The sequence below is a fragment of the Argentina silus genome (assembly GCF_951799395.1).
Source record: "Argentina silus genome assembly, chromosome: 3".
Classification (NCBI taxonomy): domain Eukaryota; kingdom Metazoa; phylum Chordata; class Actinopteri; order Argentiniformes; family Argentinidae; genus Argentina; species Argentina silus.
Window position 1 is genome coordinate 11781677 of NC_139657.1, and position 17487 is coordinate 11799163.

The window sequence follows — 17487 nt, forward strand, 5'->3', positions numbered from 1 at the left end:
TCGTTTCCGAGTATGGCGTATAATATTGTCTTTTCCGATCAAATTCAATTGATTCCGCGCGAATGACATGGAAAATGTATTTATAATGATACGGAAACAAAATCTATGTTCTTAAACTGTTCAAATAACCATTAAGTCTGTGAAAACAAAAAACATATAGTGCCGATGTAAAAAGAAAAAGACAGTGCTGATTATCACTACTGAAAATGTTTCAAAAGAGACCCACTCGTAAGAATGTAAACCAAATTGTATTAAAACAAGTCTTTACATAATTTGACACGTCAATACGTTTTAAAGTTTGCTTTAGTTTTAATTTCATGGTAATCACAAAGAAATTCATTCATTTCATTCAAAAGTAACTTGAGGCACTTTTTAAATGCAATGCAGCAACACAAAATGTAAAGGTAGATATCAAAATTAAGAATCCAAAGCAAAAAAGAACAGGATCCTGCAGAGTTAACATTTTTAAGTAACATTTTCACAGCTAGAAATGGAAAAAAAAACGACTATCCATGAACATTACTGACAAAATTACAATAGAGTTGTCTTTTCAAATAGATACCAGTGGGCCTGCCAGAAAAGAGACAGACCAACCCATTTTGAATATACAAACTGTTTCATCTGTCTAGTAGTTCTTATTTTGTAATTTTTTAATATAGGTGTTAAGCAGACCAATAAGTGTGAAATCGAACACACTGAAAATTAACATTTACTTCATCTTTCCAAAACAGGACATTCTGTACATTCATAAATAGTCACAGATGCTAACCTTGTATGAATGGTTAGACCAGAGTTCAGTGCCACACTACCTTTCCTGCTAGACTAGAGATTCTGGGCTACAGAGTCATCCAACCAACAGACTGTGGAACATGAGACGGTACAGGCAAGATACACAGTACATCTAGACAAATAGGAAACACTCAGCAAACAGTACTTCCTGAGGCACTGAGATATAAGTGCACTTATTTCAACAAATCCAGACAGATCTATGCATAGAAAAATAATACTATAGATACAGTATAATCTGCCCAAGAACGATAAAGCAACAAGAGCCTTGTAGAGGGGGCGGCAGCAGCCCCCCCCCCCCCCACCCCATGACGGGGTCACGTTCAGTTTAAGTTGTTGGCCGCGGCCTCAGACTCCTTGCCAGTCTCCTTAGTTGTGGCCTCCTTTTTGCTGCCATCCTTTTTGCTGACCTCCTTTTTGCTGCCCTCCTTGGTGGTAGGGTTGAGGGCTCCGTTGAGAAAGCTCTCTGAGCTCTGGCGCTGGAAGTGCTTTCTAGAGCCCACCAGGGAGGGGTTGTTGACCAAGGTGTATAGGAGCTGCCAGTGACCCCGTGCCCGCTTGGCGTTGGACACCATCTTCTGCTTCTTGTCCCCGGTGACCAGCTGGATCCCTGAGAACATTCAGACAGACACAAGACCATGTTATCAGCTCTACCAGCAGACACACACACTGCAACATTGTACACAATCAGTCTTAAATTTGCTCATGTCTTTCATTTAATTTGGGTGAAATACGTTCTTTTGTAGTGCAGTGTTTAGGAGGGAGGTCACTTGGGAACCACAAGATACTAGAGAGAGTAATAATGCAAAGCAATCATTTTATAATCCTCTGAGCACAGCAGGAACATATTGAGCTTGCCATTAACACACTGAAAGCTTTAAGCCCTTTGGGCCACATAAATATGAAACAGTCAATTAGAGCAGCCCATCTGTGTAATCATCTACTCTACAACTAATCTCTGGAATACAATAGATGATTACTGATGATGCACTCGTTTCTAGATTGAAACAAGCAGAAAAACAACATCACCAATTTGTTAATTTGTTAGCACCCAACAACAATACCCAGAAGTCGGACCAGATAAAAGAGTACAGTCCAATAATGGTGTGTTCGCTATATCTACCACCAGTGACCACACCCCCTCTGATCATTTTGGCACAATGAGTGACAACCAGTCTATGGTATCTATAGGATATTCTATCTGTCTAGTTCTATCAGGGGAGGCTGGTGGACGTAGAAATCAGAGAATCGGCTCATTGTAATGCACGGAACGGAATGGGGAATGGTATCAAACACATGAATAGGCAGTACAGTAGGTGTCTCCCAGTGTTAGTGGTCAATATGACAAAATGCAGATAATTAGGTATTCAGTCACACGGTTTAATTTCAGGGAGGTGTTATGTCTTTGCATGTTGACAAGCCATTTAAGATCGTCATAGTGACAGCATCTCAGAGAGATAACCAGAGCGTGGGCAGTGGTCATACCATATAAGGACATCTGATTAGTTTTTGACAGATCTGATTGAGGGTAGCACCAAGACCACTGTGTAAATTATACCATATTGAGTCTCAATTTGCACAAACAAATTAAATCACAACTGCAATGCTTGCTTGCGACTGTACGTGCAAGACAGTGTTATGATCCAATTATGTTTGAATTGGGCTGCAGATGTCTGTGACTGAACCATAAATGCCTCATGAGAAATAAAATACCCCACACCCTTTTACAATAGAGAACATACTGAAACGGTATCTTCATACATACTATAAATAAATAGGCAAACACTGAAGCTGTTAGACGAAGCTGTTAGATGTCAAACATATATTGCATATTGTATGGATACTGTAATGTATACTGGAGATTGCAAAGGTTTCCTATCATACATGAACAAATAAACACTGCATGGCATTGAGCATGTTGTGCATCATGGACACACAGGTAGTCTACACACCTTCCTCAGCGTCACGCGTCTTCTGTACAACACTGCCTCGTTGGCCGGCATGCTGCAGCAGCATCCCACAGAAGGCCTTCATCACAGGGTGAGACTGGCTCACCTCAATCTTCAGATAATGAGCATAACAGCGGTAAGCTGCAGGGAGTCACAGGGAGGGAGGGGGATCAGTCTAACTGGGCAAAAGCAATAAACACATATACAGCACTATAGATTGGACAAGGATCGCCTCTGACTCTATCAAACATAATTGCTGCAGTACGCCATCTCGCTTTTTTACCCATCTGCTTTCGCTCCCAACAGATGTCTCATAGCGGCAGCCATTTCTGAGATTGGAGTGCAATCATAATTCTGTTGCATTGAACAGGGATAGCATATGAGTCAGGTTTTGCTAGCTGCATGGTGAAGTGGATGAGAAACCCATTTCTGGGCCCTTAAGTGGAACCTCTATAAATGCATTTATTCAGTTATTCTGCGAAAATTGCTTCGCTTTACTTAACACAATGCAGTGAAAGCACCCTCAGGGAATGGAATAAAAACTGGCAATAGCAAAGGTGAAAATTAGTCCGATATGGGAATTTACATGACTAATCCACATATTGATATGAGTGATATAATTGTGAATTTGAAATCAGACATACGACGTCTCCATAGCGAATTTCAAAAAGGTATTCAATATCAAATGGTAAAATAACTTTGTCCATGTCCTGGGGGAATCGCATGCACACATCTCACAGGTTGAATGAGTGCAAAAAGGAGATTGCATATTGGGAAGTGACATGCCCATCATGGCGGATACAGGTCCAGAGTGTTTGACTCACCGGGGTCAAACGCCTCAACATTGCGGTTGAGGAGGCTAATGTCCATGCGACCCATGTGGACGATGTTAAAGAGGGCTGTGATCACCATACGCCACAATCCCAGCAGCACACCAATCAGAACATTGACTGGGAACAGCAGGTAGGTCAGCAGGAACAGACTACCCCTGAAATACACACATACAATTCTCAATCTCAAGTGTAAATTAATTTATTTTATGGGTACATTCATGCGGTTTGGACAGATAAAGCAGCCCATAATACATACTGTAAATATATACATAAAAATACATAATACATAAAAGATGCATCATGTTATGTTGCAGCAAAACAACTTACCTGTTGTTCAGATCTCGTGTTCCTGCAGACTTTTTGATAAAGCAAAAGCTGGCAGTAACATGTTCAACCAGCACAGCTAAGAACAGCATCAACCAGAAGGGCCTGATAGGAGAGGATACAAGGACACACACTCATGATGACTTGAGGGAGTAACTATACTATAGAGGTGTCTCTTGAGATGGTTATGACACAGAGGACACTGGTGGAGGTAGAAATCGACTTGACTTGTAATGCATGCTGTGATGGAAATCTTTCAGTGAACAACAATAAACAATGTTTGGTCTCAGTTGAGAGTTTTAATGCATATACAAAGTTTAAACAACGTTGTTTAAAGCTGGATCAGCATTCCTTCACCAACAGTGTGGATTCAGTGACTTAAGCAAAATAGTACAAATACATTTTTTGCCATTACAATGCCCGTCCTCCGATTTCTACCTCTACCAGCCTCCGCTGGTACGACAATACTGAGGACTCAGAGCTTTCTGGAATATGCATGGTTCAAGTGATGAATGGGGATGAGTTCTCAGTCACACAGTATAGTAGTGCCAATGAGAAATTATTTGATACTTTATTTATCCAGGTGAGAGCCGTTGAGATAGAAATACAAGAGAGCCCTGGCCAAGGTGAAGGGAGCTGTGTGTGTGTGTCTGGAACACTCACCACATGCTCCCTAGGATGTGGAAGAGCATGAGATTCTGGAACACTCACCACATGTTCCCTAGGATGTGGAAGAGCATGAGATTCTGTCCATGCAGGATGGGGATGATGATGAGGAACACGGCAATCATGATACAGAAGAAGAACACCAATGTCTGGATGATCATGCCTGTGAAAATGGTAATGACAAGAGGATCAGAGCTAACACCTCAAAACAAAACAAAAACAACCTAAAAGTGACAGTGACATAGAACACCTGCTCTACCCTACTGTCTTGACCCCGACAGAGGGTATTACCTATGCAGAGGTGGGCAGCTTGGAAACTGGTGAATCCCATCCAGCAGACCAGGGCTGGGCGGGACGGCCTAATGCTCCTCTGGCAGTTATAGACGTTGTAGATGTCTCCTCTGTACAGCCCCTTCAGGTTTGACCTAGGGAAGATAGAACAGAATGCACACAAAGACATCGACTTGGGTGTGACATCAATGGTGTCCAATGTCATACACAAACCAGTGAAACACAGATACTGTATGCACATTATACAGAAAATGAGTCCCAGTAAATGGATGTGCAAAACTATATCAGCTTAATGCAATTTCATGTATAACCTCAAATGAAAATCTCATTACTTTTAATATGGCCTAATCTAGTATAATTACCTAATTTTCCTCTCTTATCATAATAATGGTTTCCTTCTCTGCTAACTGGCTATCTGTGTGACTGCAATTGCAAGGAAGATTAATTTCCTAATTATTGACATCGAGTTAACTGCCTGTCTGGATAATTAGAATTGCATAAGTTGAGATATCAAGTGACAATGCCTCTTTACCAACCCATCACAGTGAAGTCAGTTTAGGGATGTTTGGCAAGTTTATGAAGTAAAAGACAGACAAGGTAAAAAAAACAACAAATGAAATGAGTGGGAGAGGGTGGTGTGGTGTGGTCTGGTGGTATGCTGTTCTCAGACTTACCGATGCAGAACCATCGACCTCATAAGCATGGTCAGGTTCACTAAGCAGGACAGGGTTATCGCAGAGAGGTAGCACACTGCCAAAACACAGATCACACAACACAAAGGTCAGTTCCTGTGGCAGGGTCACATTCATTTGAAACATTCAGCATTTTCTGACATCTGCTGATGATCCTGTAGGAAAAAACATGTCACAAGTTCAGCGGTCCATAATGCTGAGAACAGCACTATTCCTGCTTGCCTTTGGTGGTGTTAGCTGTTGATTTACAAATGTGCAGCTAAGTCAGCGTGACAAGAGAGCTATGTTAAATGTAACTCCCTCTATTGCTCCTAGCCATCTTTTCAAAAGAGCCTGGCTGGCTTGTGATGGAGATTTGAGTATAGAACTTTTCTTTTGGTACAAGAAGAGTAAAAAATAGGGGGGGGGGGGGGGGGGGGGTAAAAACAGACATACATACATACATAACATACTTAATACACAAGATATATAGAAACAGGTTATTTCAATGTACTTGTTGAGGATGGCTACAGCAGAGGGGATGAATGATCTCTTATAAGTGTGTTTAGGGGTTGGTGGTGTTTTAAGTCTCCGCCCTGATGGTAGCATGTGAAATGATGGATGGAGGAGATGAGTAACAGTCATTGAACAACTGGATTTCCTTCTTTGTGATGGTCTGTGTAAACAGGCCTTGCAGTTGCGGCTGTTTGTTGCCTGATTGACAATCTGGGCCAATTTGCCTTTGCACTTGACTGAGTGGTTCCCGTACCGTGAGACCATGTTAAAAGTTAGAATACTCACACAGTGATCTGTAAACCATGGTGTGTTCGCTTGCATTGAAGCTACTTAACATCCTGAGTAGAGCGAGAAGCTGTTTCTTACATGTAGTCAGTGTTTTCCTGGAAGCTGAGATTATGATCCGACACTGTTCCCAGACACTTCAAGTGTGCTCCACTTCCTGTCCTTTCATGCTGGCAGGCTTGAAGGCATGGCTTCCATCAACTACCCTCTTCCCTCCAATTCACAGTTCTTTGGTTTTAGTGACACTGAGGTCAAGAAAACTATCATCAAACCATGAGATGAGGCAGTCTGTGAACTGGGAGTACAGAGAACTGATCTTATCCTGCTTACTGTGCATAATGTACTTTATAGCACAGTCTGTCCTATGGCCACATCTGGTCTATGTTACCATGACACCTTCATATACATTGGGGTTCTTTATGTGTGCCTTAAAAGGTTCTTAATCCTGAAGCATAAATTCTATAGGTTGGGGTGGGGGAGATTCCCCTCTCTCTCAAGAAGTGTATAGAAACTGTGTTTGAAGCTCATGTAAATTGTCAAAGCTTGTATGCTACTTGTAAGTGCTGGTCCTGACCGGTCGTTAATAAATCTTGAATTGGATTGAAGTGTCTGTGGTTAGTTCTATCACACCCACGAGACTCAGAACCCTACACTTGGTGTATTATAGACTACGTGTGGCCCTTGAAACATGGAAACAGTGATCAAAGAGTGAACATTCTCTCCCCATGTACTTTACAGGGCTATTCTGTAAAAGAGAATTGGGTCTTAGTAAGATCTCCCTGTGTATAAATAAAGAATACAAATTAAAAAATGCAAGTCTTATTGTTTATCACATAGCCTCTTTCTTGCACCAATGACTGTGTGTCATTGGCTGAATTCAAGTTATTGATTGTAACAGACAATACTGTCCTGTGTACCATATAGGAGTTGTACACTCATACTTTAACATTCAAACCATTTATGATGCATCATAACATAGCTCACAGCACAGCAGATTGAGTAAAATAAAAGTCGGGAATGTTTTCCACACCACGCTCACCTTCCACACACCACATGTAGTACACCACAATCTTGACCACTTCCTTCCTGTCCTCAGAGAGGATGATGTTGAAGCCAGCCAGCAGGAAGGCGATGTCTTCATCGACCCCACTACGGATGATTTGCAAAGTTGGCACCACTCCAGTGACCAGTAACAGTGCCATCTGGGAAATAGGAAGTTCAGTCAGTACAGGAAACAGACCTGCTATTGTACAATATCAGCATGGTCACGCCACAATTACTGTGATCGCAGTCCTAGTTTGGCCTTTAAGTGAGAATAAATGCATGATTCATTGAGCATGGTTGCCATGAATCCATCAAATGTACAATTTAGATGTTGTTTGCATTTTAAACATATAATGGATAATTATCTAGACTGATAAATATTTACCTGGTAAATAGCAATGAATGACACCACAGCTGATATTGCCAGCTTCATTGGGAAACGGAATACTAGCATAGAAAAGGAGGGCAAAAAAACACATGACCAGCTGTGTGGGCAGAAACACCATCTGATAGATACTGTAGACAATTCAGTACACCGTGCAAAGAGACTGTGATGCAATAGATACCATCTTCTGGTGTGTAAATGTATGACTTCACAGCATCAGATATCCTCACTGACAGTTTGGGCTTTTCAGAGCTTGATGTGCTGCAGACAGAGACAGGCATACATAGTAAGTGGTTCAATCTGTACAGGTATCTGTATGCTTTACCCCACGTATCAATTATTGTCTTATAATACCTTTTGGAAAAAAAGAGAACAATGCACTGAGTATGGATGACACGGGGATAAGAAATCCCATCTCTGTTTTCCTCTCAGACTTTACCTCTCACACAACAAACCTTGTCTATTCACATCTCACTCCCACACTGCAGTATGACAATCTCTTCCTGTGAAATCCTATCCAGATAATGCCAGAGAATTTCCACACAGGAGGGAAATATCTCCTCCCTTGCCAGTGATTCACTATGATGGCATGGGGAAAACAATTTACAACAACCTTTCCATCACTCACTGCTAATTTGCATAGAAAAGATGTCCATCAGGGGAGGCTGGTGGAGGTAGACATCAGAGGAGGAATCATTACAATGCATGGAACGGAATGAGCAACAGAATCAAACGCGTCATTGATACCAACCCTCATTCCAGTCCATACATTACAATGGAAGCCTCCAATTTCTACCACCACCAGCCTCCCCTGATGTGCATCTACAGTCTAGAATGAACACGTTAACTCATTCATACTGTAAGCCTCACATTAATGAATCTAAAGCATGACTGTATGTTCCACAGACACTCTAATAGGTCATAGGGAAAGCATGTCCCATTCTAATGTTAAAGGAACTCCCCCAGGGACAACTGTTCATGGAATGATTCTGGAAACTCTGCCAGCATACAGGTCGGAACACAAAGCTTTCTGGCCAGGAACTCCCTGCTTCATGTGATGTCATGGCATACAACACATTAGAGGGACGTCCATCATGGAAAATACCCTCAACCTAATGTTCCATATCTAGTTCCATATCTCCACATCTATATTGTGTACTTCATGTATATTGGAATATGAAGTTGCACAACAAAACAATGGTAAGTCAGTTGTAGTGCAAAGTGTCTTATATTATCTAGTTTGGACAGGGTTATGATTCTGACCTGGCTTTTGAGGGTTTCTTCTTCTTCAGGATTTTCTTCACATAGTCTCTGTAGTAGCTGCTGTTAAGGTCCTAGGGAGAAAAGTAACATTTTCACATGTGACATTTTTCATACCAATCCACATACTCTAGGCGTACACAGTATGTGTGATTCGATTTGGGCCATCAGGTGTATTATTTCTCAATGCGGTGCAGGATGGATGGGGGGGTGGGGTTGGGGGGAGGGGGAACGGACAACCCCTGAGTGATCTCCCCACCCTAGCTCCGTCACAACCACACTGAGATTATCATCAAATAAACACAGCATTGTGCCTTCTCTGTGGGAAAACAACGCAACCTTTTCATAATCTGATCAGGAACATAACGTAAACCAATTACATCAAAGCTGCTTACAATGATTAGGCCTCTGGTATGCTAGTTTGGAGTGTACATATTTCCTTCTACGTGATTGTGTTTGCAAGGTAAGCTTCTTGATTAGTGGGCCACTCATGATGAATTCTCACGTGCACACAAGGTCAGAAGAAATATGCTCCTAAGTAAGTAAGTTTCATTTGACTAATGCCTAATATGTGTGAAAGGAAAACCAGGTGGTATGGATGAGCCTATCCACTCGCCATTATCTTAAGTGAACAGGTCTCAGAATCACAAATGGTACAGTAGCCTTACTGTACATACACACACACACACGCTCGCACTCACACGCTCGCACGCACACGCTCGCACGCACGCACACACGCACAGGGATACCTCCGAGGAATTCAACAACTCACACACTCACCTCAGTAGCATTGGTTTTCTCTGTGCCCTTTAAGCCCTTGAACAGGAGCAGGGGATATTGGAAACTGAGGAATGCCAAGCAAGCAATCTGGGGCAGACTGGTGAAGAGGGAGTAGTACTTATAGATCTGCAATGAAGACAGAAATAAATAAAACATGTTTTTGTTCTCCTCACCATTTGACCTGGTTTCCCTATTTCAAAAATAGAAAATAAAAAAAATGGGCTCCTATTGAAACCTGCTATGCATAGTAGTGGACTACAAATAGCAAGACACTCTATTGAGGGAACAGAGAGCTTGAGAACAACACACTGATCTGTCCCATGCTCCTTCGAGACATTGGTCTGTGCCAGCACGCTGGTGGGACAAATCGACTGGCTGGGGGTTTACTTCAAGGAGATGACCGTTGCACAATGTGCAGCTTGGACTTCTTTCTCTATTTTACTGACAGATACTAAAGTGATTAACTGTGACCAAGCCCCATGATTAAGATCGACAAAAAGCAGAACAAATTGTTCTGAGTCTTGACCATTCATTGGTAAAAAAAATCTCAAGCTACAATACGCTGCTAGCACAGTACCCTGACAGTACCATACTTGTTTTTCCCAGTTCTCAGACCCCCAAAGTTGCAGTAAATGATTTGAACAGACCTTTGTTCAACTGATATCAATAGGTATTTACCAGAGATATGAATTGGCATTTGCATAGCATTAGCCAGAGCTAAATGCTTGGGCGGATGAAAAAAAGCATGTCAATTCATACACAGACGTGAAGACCAAAGGCTCAAACTACCTCTTTTAGTGCATGGTCTCAGGTTTATTGAGTGAGGTAAACTGGCAATGTGAATAAAGATGTCAATGCTTTGTGTGAGTGTTTTTGAGGCTTTGTGTGTGTGTGTGACAGCAGTTGTGAGTCTCAGCTCCCTTCAGTAGAGCTGAGCCTGTGAGAGACATCAAGCTCTGAAGCCTCAAAGCTCTTCTTCAAATTACTGACTGCTTGGATGTTTTCATGTCACATAAACAATCTGATCAGGCCAGACATACTGGCACTGAAGCCAAACACATCTTAGAGTCCCATCTGACCATCAGGGCACGTTTTGCATTCTACTGGCACCAACATTCTACAGATGAAAGCAATGTAGTAGACAGTAAATACTGGCCAATTGCCATAGATGCACATAGGAAGCAGAGAGATTTCCAGCATGCAGTGTGCAGCAAACTCCATTTTTTCCCTTACCTCTGGAGTCTTTGGGCAGTCAACTTTCTGCCAGACGAGAACACCGAAGTGTGTCCAGGACAGCAGGCTACCAAGCACGTAGCCGACCTGATTATGTAAGGTACCACAGGCCAGGAGGGGGTAGTATAGAGCGGGGTAGTAGAACAGGGACAGAATCATCCAGTTTTCTAGGAAATAAAACAGTTAAAGAGTGTGAGGCACCAAAATATCAAAGCATACCATAGATGGATCTAATATAACAGAGATACAGTACTAAGAGAAGCCATGGCTGCTTAAAGGACTGTCAGGACAGGACATGAGAGTCACGGACCAAATGCATAAATGCTTGTCAAGGAGTTAAAGAGTTAAGAGAAAGCACTACGGCAGATGAGTTCAGATATTAGTTCATAGACATAAAATGACTCTCTGCAAGTGCCACGTATCTAAAACATGAGCCCTTCTGATCTCTAATTAGATAGTTGCTATCTCAATGTTGGGCCACTGTGAGTGTCTGCACCTGAACTGTGTAATTGACTTCCCAGTGGAGAAACCCATGGTGTTGCCTCATAACAACCAGTCAATAAAACTGGTTAATAACAGTTCCTACTGGCACTACGTGTATGATAGCAGGGGTCTGATTGCTTAACAAATTCTTATGTAATTTCATTTCAGACTTACTGTACAAGCCCTAAGTCGGAAAGAATAGGGAAACATGCAGACAAAAATAATCCAATTACATAACTCAAGTATTGTATCAATGGAGCGACTGTTCAAATGGCAAAAATGTGTGTTGGGACGAATTTAACATCCTTTTTTATAGAACATCTCTGTCATTGGAGCCAGGCTTCTGGACAGCTGCCAACCTCTTCAAAGTGGGCCAGTGAATTAGGATCATATCTCATGAAGAGCAGTGACTCACTGTAACCAATGCTTCCCAGACAGGGGTGGTCTGGGACACAATGCCTCAAAGATAACACATTTTGGAAAATGAGAATCAAGCTCCATTATCTTAAGCAACTACACAAAAAAAATACAACTGAAAAACAGTGCTCCATAGAAAAAACACTGCTCCCACCAATCATTTCATCATGGTCACATAACATTCTAGCCCAATGAAAGTTGACGGCGACAGCCAAAATAGAGCTGCTGTATGAGGAACCAGGATGACCTCCTCACGTTTGTTCTCTGGGTCTGTGGTGAAGGGGAGGGGGTTTGGCGCTAGAACCAGTCCAAACAGCTTGCAGAAGAGCACTCCAAACACGGCCACAGCCAGGCCCTTGTGCCGAGTATGATCCAGGAAGTTTACAGGGCTGGGGAATCAAACAGGAGATATAGAACCAATATGTTACCAGCTGCATAATTTACATAACGGCTAAAAGCAATAATTGGATATTATTATTATTATTATTATTATATAAAATGAATAGCAATACTGTGAATTCCAATTTGCCACTTGGTGACCATGGTGTTGGTCTCAAGAATTCAGAGGAGGGTGTGAAAGAACAGGCGCTCACCTGAGTAAACCTGGGACTCCTTTCAGACCGTCTCCCACCTTCATGCGCCTGGCGAGGACGGCTAGGATCAGCATGACCACAAGCTGGAGCACAGGAGACATCTCAGTTACCCCTCCCATCTGCATGCTCCTGACCCCTGTCCTACTGCTAGACCAGAGCAGGGGGCCCTCTGCAGCTGTACACCCCCCAGCCTCCTCATAAGGCCCCCCTTGCCATTACCCCAGTTCAGACCAAAGACAAGGGGGGGGGGGGGGACCCCCACCACAAAAGGACAGATCTCTCACACCAGCTCCCACCCCTGGCTCTGATCTGAACGAGTTCCCATTAGTCAGGATCACTGACCAGTGAGACACAGTTCAGTGACATGTCATGCATGACCTGTGACTCGTTTACAGGAAACACAGGCCTGAAGAGATGCTCAGGCCATGACATGGGCCAATATGGACCAATTACTGAGAGGCAGTTTCTACACCAGGGGATAGTGGGCTGGTGGATGGCGAAATGAGGAGGACAGGCTCATTTAATGGATGGAACGGAATGAGGAATGGCACCAAACACATGTCGAACACACGTGTTTGATACCATTCCTCATTCCATGCCATCCATTAAAATGAGCCTGTCCTCCCCATGTCTACGACCACCTGCCTCCACTGTTCTACACACATCAAAGGAAGAGTGGGTAATGAGACAGCAAGGGGGGGATGTGTAGTAGCTTAGTGTGAAGGCTGGTGAGTAAACATGCTGTGTGACAGATCTGGCTATTTGACTGACATAATGCTTACCACAGACTGGGATAGCGAATGGCAGGAGGTGCATTTGAAGTTTTGGGTCACATATCATGTGGGCATGTTAAGGTTAGAAAGCCTCACAACATAATGTTCCCCACCGAGGACAATTATTGACTTTGACAACAAAGTTGTGCAGTGCGGTGCGCATGTGATCTAGAGTCAAAGTTCAATGTAAAGTCATCTTGTGCAGGACTGTTGACATGACATGACATGATACAGTTGACATGACATGACACAGCACAACTTTTGGTCCAAGCCCTTGACTACTGCAAAACCCATCTCTTCAAGCTACATCTTAACAGTCCCTCCTAAAGACCCTCACTACCCCCCCTATACTAACTCTAACCCCAACCCCAAGACCTCTTCTCCCCTGCTACCCCCCGGTACAAGTTCTCTCCTGCTAATAAAATATATAGAATACAAATGTATTGTTGTACGTCGCTTTGGATAAAGGCGTCTGCTAAATGCCATAAATGTAAATGTAAAACTTAAGAGTCATTCAAAATATAATCCAGGTTACATGGAAAGTAAAGTCATTAGACCAAATGGTGTTGAAATGATTAGTAATCTTATAGACAGGGAAGACAACAACTCATGTCATTTACCATACTGTACTTCTCATCAATTACTGTAAGAAGGGCTGATTGGTGCGTAAATTTGACAGCCAATGAACAGTTGTTATTGCAAGATTGGCAGAGATAGTGGTCAAATAGTGTGTGAGGCAGTGGAGGCTGGTGGAGGTAGAAATCAGAGGATGGGCTCATTGTAATGCATGAAATGGAATGAGGAATGGTATCAAACACACGTTCCGCATTCCATTTAATGCATTACAATGAGCCCCTCCTCCGATCTCTACCTCCACCAGCCTCCCCTGTAATGACATGAGGCGTGTGCTAGATAGAGAGAGGTAGAGATATATTGACCCAAATATGAGGAAGGACTCACAGATATTGCAGCAATGCATATGTGGTAGAGCCTGTCATCAGCAATAGGGTCACATGGTAGGATTACTCTGAAAAAAAAAAAAAAAACATAAAACAGAACAATAATAAGCTGTTGAAATTGAATGTTGTAACTCAGGGCACACGTTGAGTCACCGAGCAGGCTCGCCCCCCACCCCCACCCCCCTCAACCATTCACACCTCTGTGTCAGAAGACCATTTGCGGCTGGAAACTTTGCCACTGAAATCGCAAAGAACAGATTTGCATTTAAACGGATTGGTGTCAACGTGACGCAAGAAAACAACAAATGAGTAGGCTCACATGGTCCTGTGCACTTAGGAGTATGAATGCTCATGGGATAGGAATTACCGAGCTGCACTGAAATACTTTCAGGGGAGCCCACAGGTATTTTGCATGGTATATAGCCAAACCAGGGAGGTGTCTTTGACAAATGACTGACAATGGTGCTAGCTGAGAGCACTAAACCCTAACCACATGCCCTCGGAAAGCGTCCCTGCTGCCAGAATACATCACCTAGCCTCAGTAAAACAGTAATGGACAGCATTACTGAAGTTCCCAGTAAACCCGAGAAATATGACCAGTCAATGCATCGAGGAGAATTGGCGCACAAAAAGTCAAAGTAGATGCCCTTAAAACTCTTAGAACACCTTAATTCCCATACAAGACCCTTATATGACCCTTATTCCATTGTTAAAACATAACAAAAGGTGACAGTATAGAAGCTGGCACAGTATAGCTATACTCAGAGTAGCAGGTTGATTCATACAGTTGAGTAGCCTGTTCTTAGGTCTCTGTCAAGCTTTGAGACTAATTAAGCTTGACCATTACTCTCTGTAGTGTATCGTAGTTGTAGACAAGAGCACTTGTGAAACATTTAATGCACCATTCCCATGTTCATCACACTGACCACCAGCCAGGTATAAGAGACATTTTTGTAAAGATTTGAAAAACGTTTAACTTCCCCACATTGATGCAGTCTACCCAAATTCCTGCTTCTAACATTTTGCATGGCAAGGTTAGGAAGTGGTAATTAATCATCAATTAATAAAATAATACATTACACATATGCAGGAGAGAACAATAAAAAAATTAAAAAAAAATTTTTTCCCAAAGTCAGTTGCACCGAAGGGAATGTCATGTACTTACTCTTGTGGCGTCTTGGTAGGCACGGCAATCTCTGTGGACCAGTCTGAGTAATCATAGCTGTCCTGTACAGCGTATTCACTGGCATCTACACTCATTGTGCTGTCTCTATTTCAAACAGATCCAATGTCTGGTGAAACTGTTCGCTGGTCCCCCCAAACTCTCCCTTGACACGCAGCTCAGATCCCCCCTTAGCCACGGAGGAAAAACCTTCTCCAAAGTTTGGTCGCACTGCTGCTGTGGAGTCCTTGTGCTTGGTCTCCTTCTCTCCCTCTCCCTGTTCAGGTGCCCTGGTCCCACCGTGGAGCTGAGAGTGATGTGACAGGTCCTGGCTGCAGCGTGCCACCCCCACACTTCAGGCCCTTTTTTCAGATGAGGATTACCACCACACTGGGAGACTGGGGGAAAGGGTGTGTGTGTGAGAGAGAGAGAGAGAGTGTGTGTGTAAGGAGGGACAGAAATGTTCAAGATATCCTCTGCCACCTGAGGCTTACAGGGCTTATAGTAGATCAACTTCCAGGATTATGTTATTGTACCTGTGGCTGGTGGAGGTGAGCACATTTATAACAGCCAACCTGGGACTGTGTGGGCTGCTGGAAGAGGTGAGGCTGCAATATCAGAGTAGTTCCATTGTGATAACAGGGAAATTCTCATTGAGTTTTTCCGTCAGTCACAGTGCAATTATCTTTGTGTCAGGTTACCAACAGTGAATGAGTCAAACTAAATGTGGCAAACCTGGGACCACACACACATGCTGTTCACTGTGGAGACATCTGCAATGCAGCGGGGCCAAATCTATCCACACAAATATTACTCTGCACCCTCATCTTGATAAGAATCAAGGAAGAGTTCCATCGACCCAGTACTTTGTCTTCAGCAGATAAAACAATTAAGATAAGATAGAGGTTTATATGCACAGGTCATACCGATACAGACATTCTTGAAAATGTATGTCTATAATCTCCCTTGTTTGCCCTTTTAAGTCCTTTTCGAGCAAAGATTGCTGTAGCATTCACTACCAAACTGCAGTCTGTGTGCAAGAGTAGAGTACAAAGACTGTGAGAGACTTTGTCGGATGGGAACCACTTCAGTTAGACCATTTGAGGCAAACAAAAGGAAGTACAGCGATTCATTGGAGGTGGAGAATAACAACTTCTTGTCTCCGGCACTAATTGGTTTCTTAACATTCAAAAACAGTTTTTTTTGTCCAATTCAGATGTAATTTAATAATCTCAGATATTAACTCCCCATGAAAATAACAGAGGACGGTGATTCTGATATGGACACATCCCTGTTTTTTCTTACATGGGCAACATACAGTACTTCCTCCTCAAAATGGAGACTTTTCAGATTCACCAATTATGCTGCTAAGCAATCATTTCAATTGAATGGTCTTGTCCGGATCAATGAGTCTATTCACAATTTACATTAACACATCATTCTCAAATACTTCGACATAAGCCTAATTAAATATTCAATCCAATACTCTCAGCAGTTGACAGATGAGAGAAGACATTTGGGAGAAACTAATCTGGGACATTCTCATGGACCACAGGGAGACGTAACCATGTGAGCGCAACCAAGACAGGCAAAGGTCAAAGGACATGCCTAACACTCCAACTCCAATTATATTCCTACAACAAAGCAAAACAGCTGTGGTAAACTATGTTACTCTCTAACATTGTGTTTGATGCTGAATAGTTTGTTTGCAGGGCAAAATGCTGACCAGTGCCAAGAGGACCTTCAGTACTGTGCATGGTACCTGAAGAGACCAGTTCCTGCCTCCTATGTGCTGTGAGACTAAGGAGGTTTTGCAACCTTGCCTCCACGTCAGGGTACACTCATTATGCCGGGATTACAGTCAGAGATTGTTAAAAAAAAAAAAAAAAGCAACAAAAATCCATTCCTAACACTCCTGAGAAAACAGTGTCTGGAGGCTAACAAGCTCCTGAATCAAATTCACTCCTTAAGCAAAAATGGCCTGGCAAATAAAGGGGTCGCTGAACAAAGAATGCTTTGAAGAGTTCTAATTACATCAGTGAGATGGTGGCATGATTGTGCCAGACAGTTTGCTTGT

The 17487-nt window shown here is 42.7% G+C and overlaps 1 protein-coding gene across 1 annotated transcript; it reads right to left on the reverse strand.

The window, feature by feature from the left end:
* Positions 1 to 1109: 1109 nt before the first annotated feature.
* Positions 1110 to 15508, reverse strand: stra6 (signaling receptor and transporter of retinol STRA6; the record flags this gene model as incomplete). Its single annotated transcript, XM_083666433.1, has 17 exons — positions 1110 to 1396; positions 2739 to 2876; positions 3560 to 3723; positions 3896 to 3997; positions 4604 to 4721; positions 4850 to 4983; positions 5524 to 5599; positions 7361 to 7523; positions 7751 to 7812; positions 7932 to 8011; positions 9014 to 9084; positions 9791 to 9916; positions 11024 to 11190; positions 12179 to 12312; positions 12517 to 12599; positions 14250 to 14316; positions 15414 to 15508. The coding sequence occupies 17 exons, from the start codon at positions 15506 to 15508 to the stop codon at positions 1110 to 1112; spliced, it is 2067 nt and encodes a 688-aa protein (XP_083522559.1).
* Positions 15509 to 17487: the final 1979 nt, after the last annotated feature.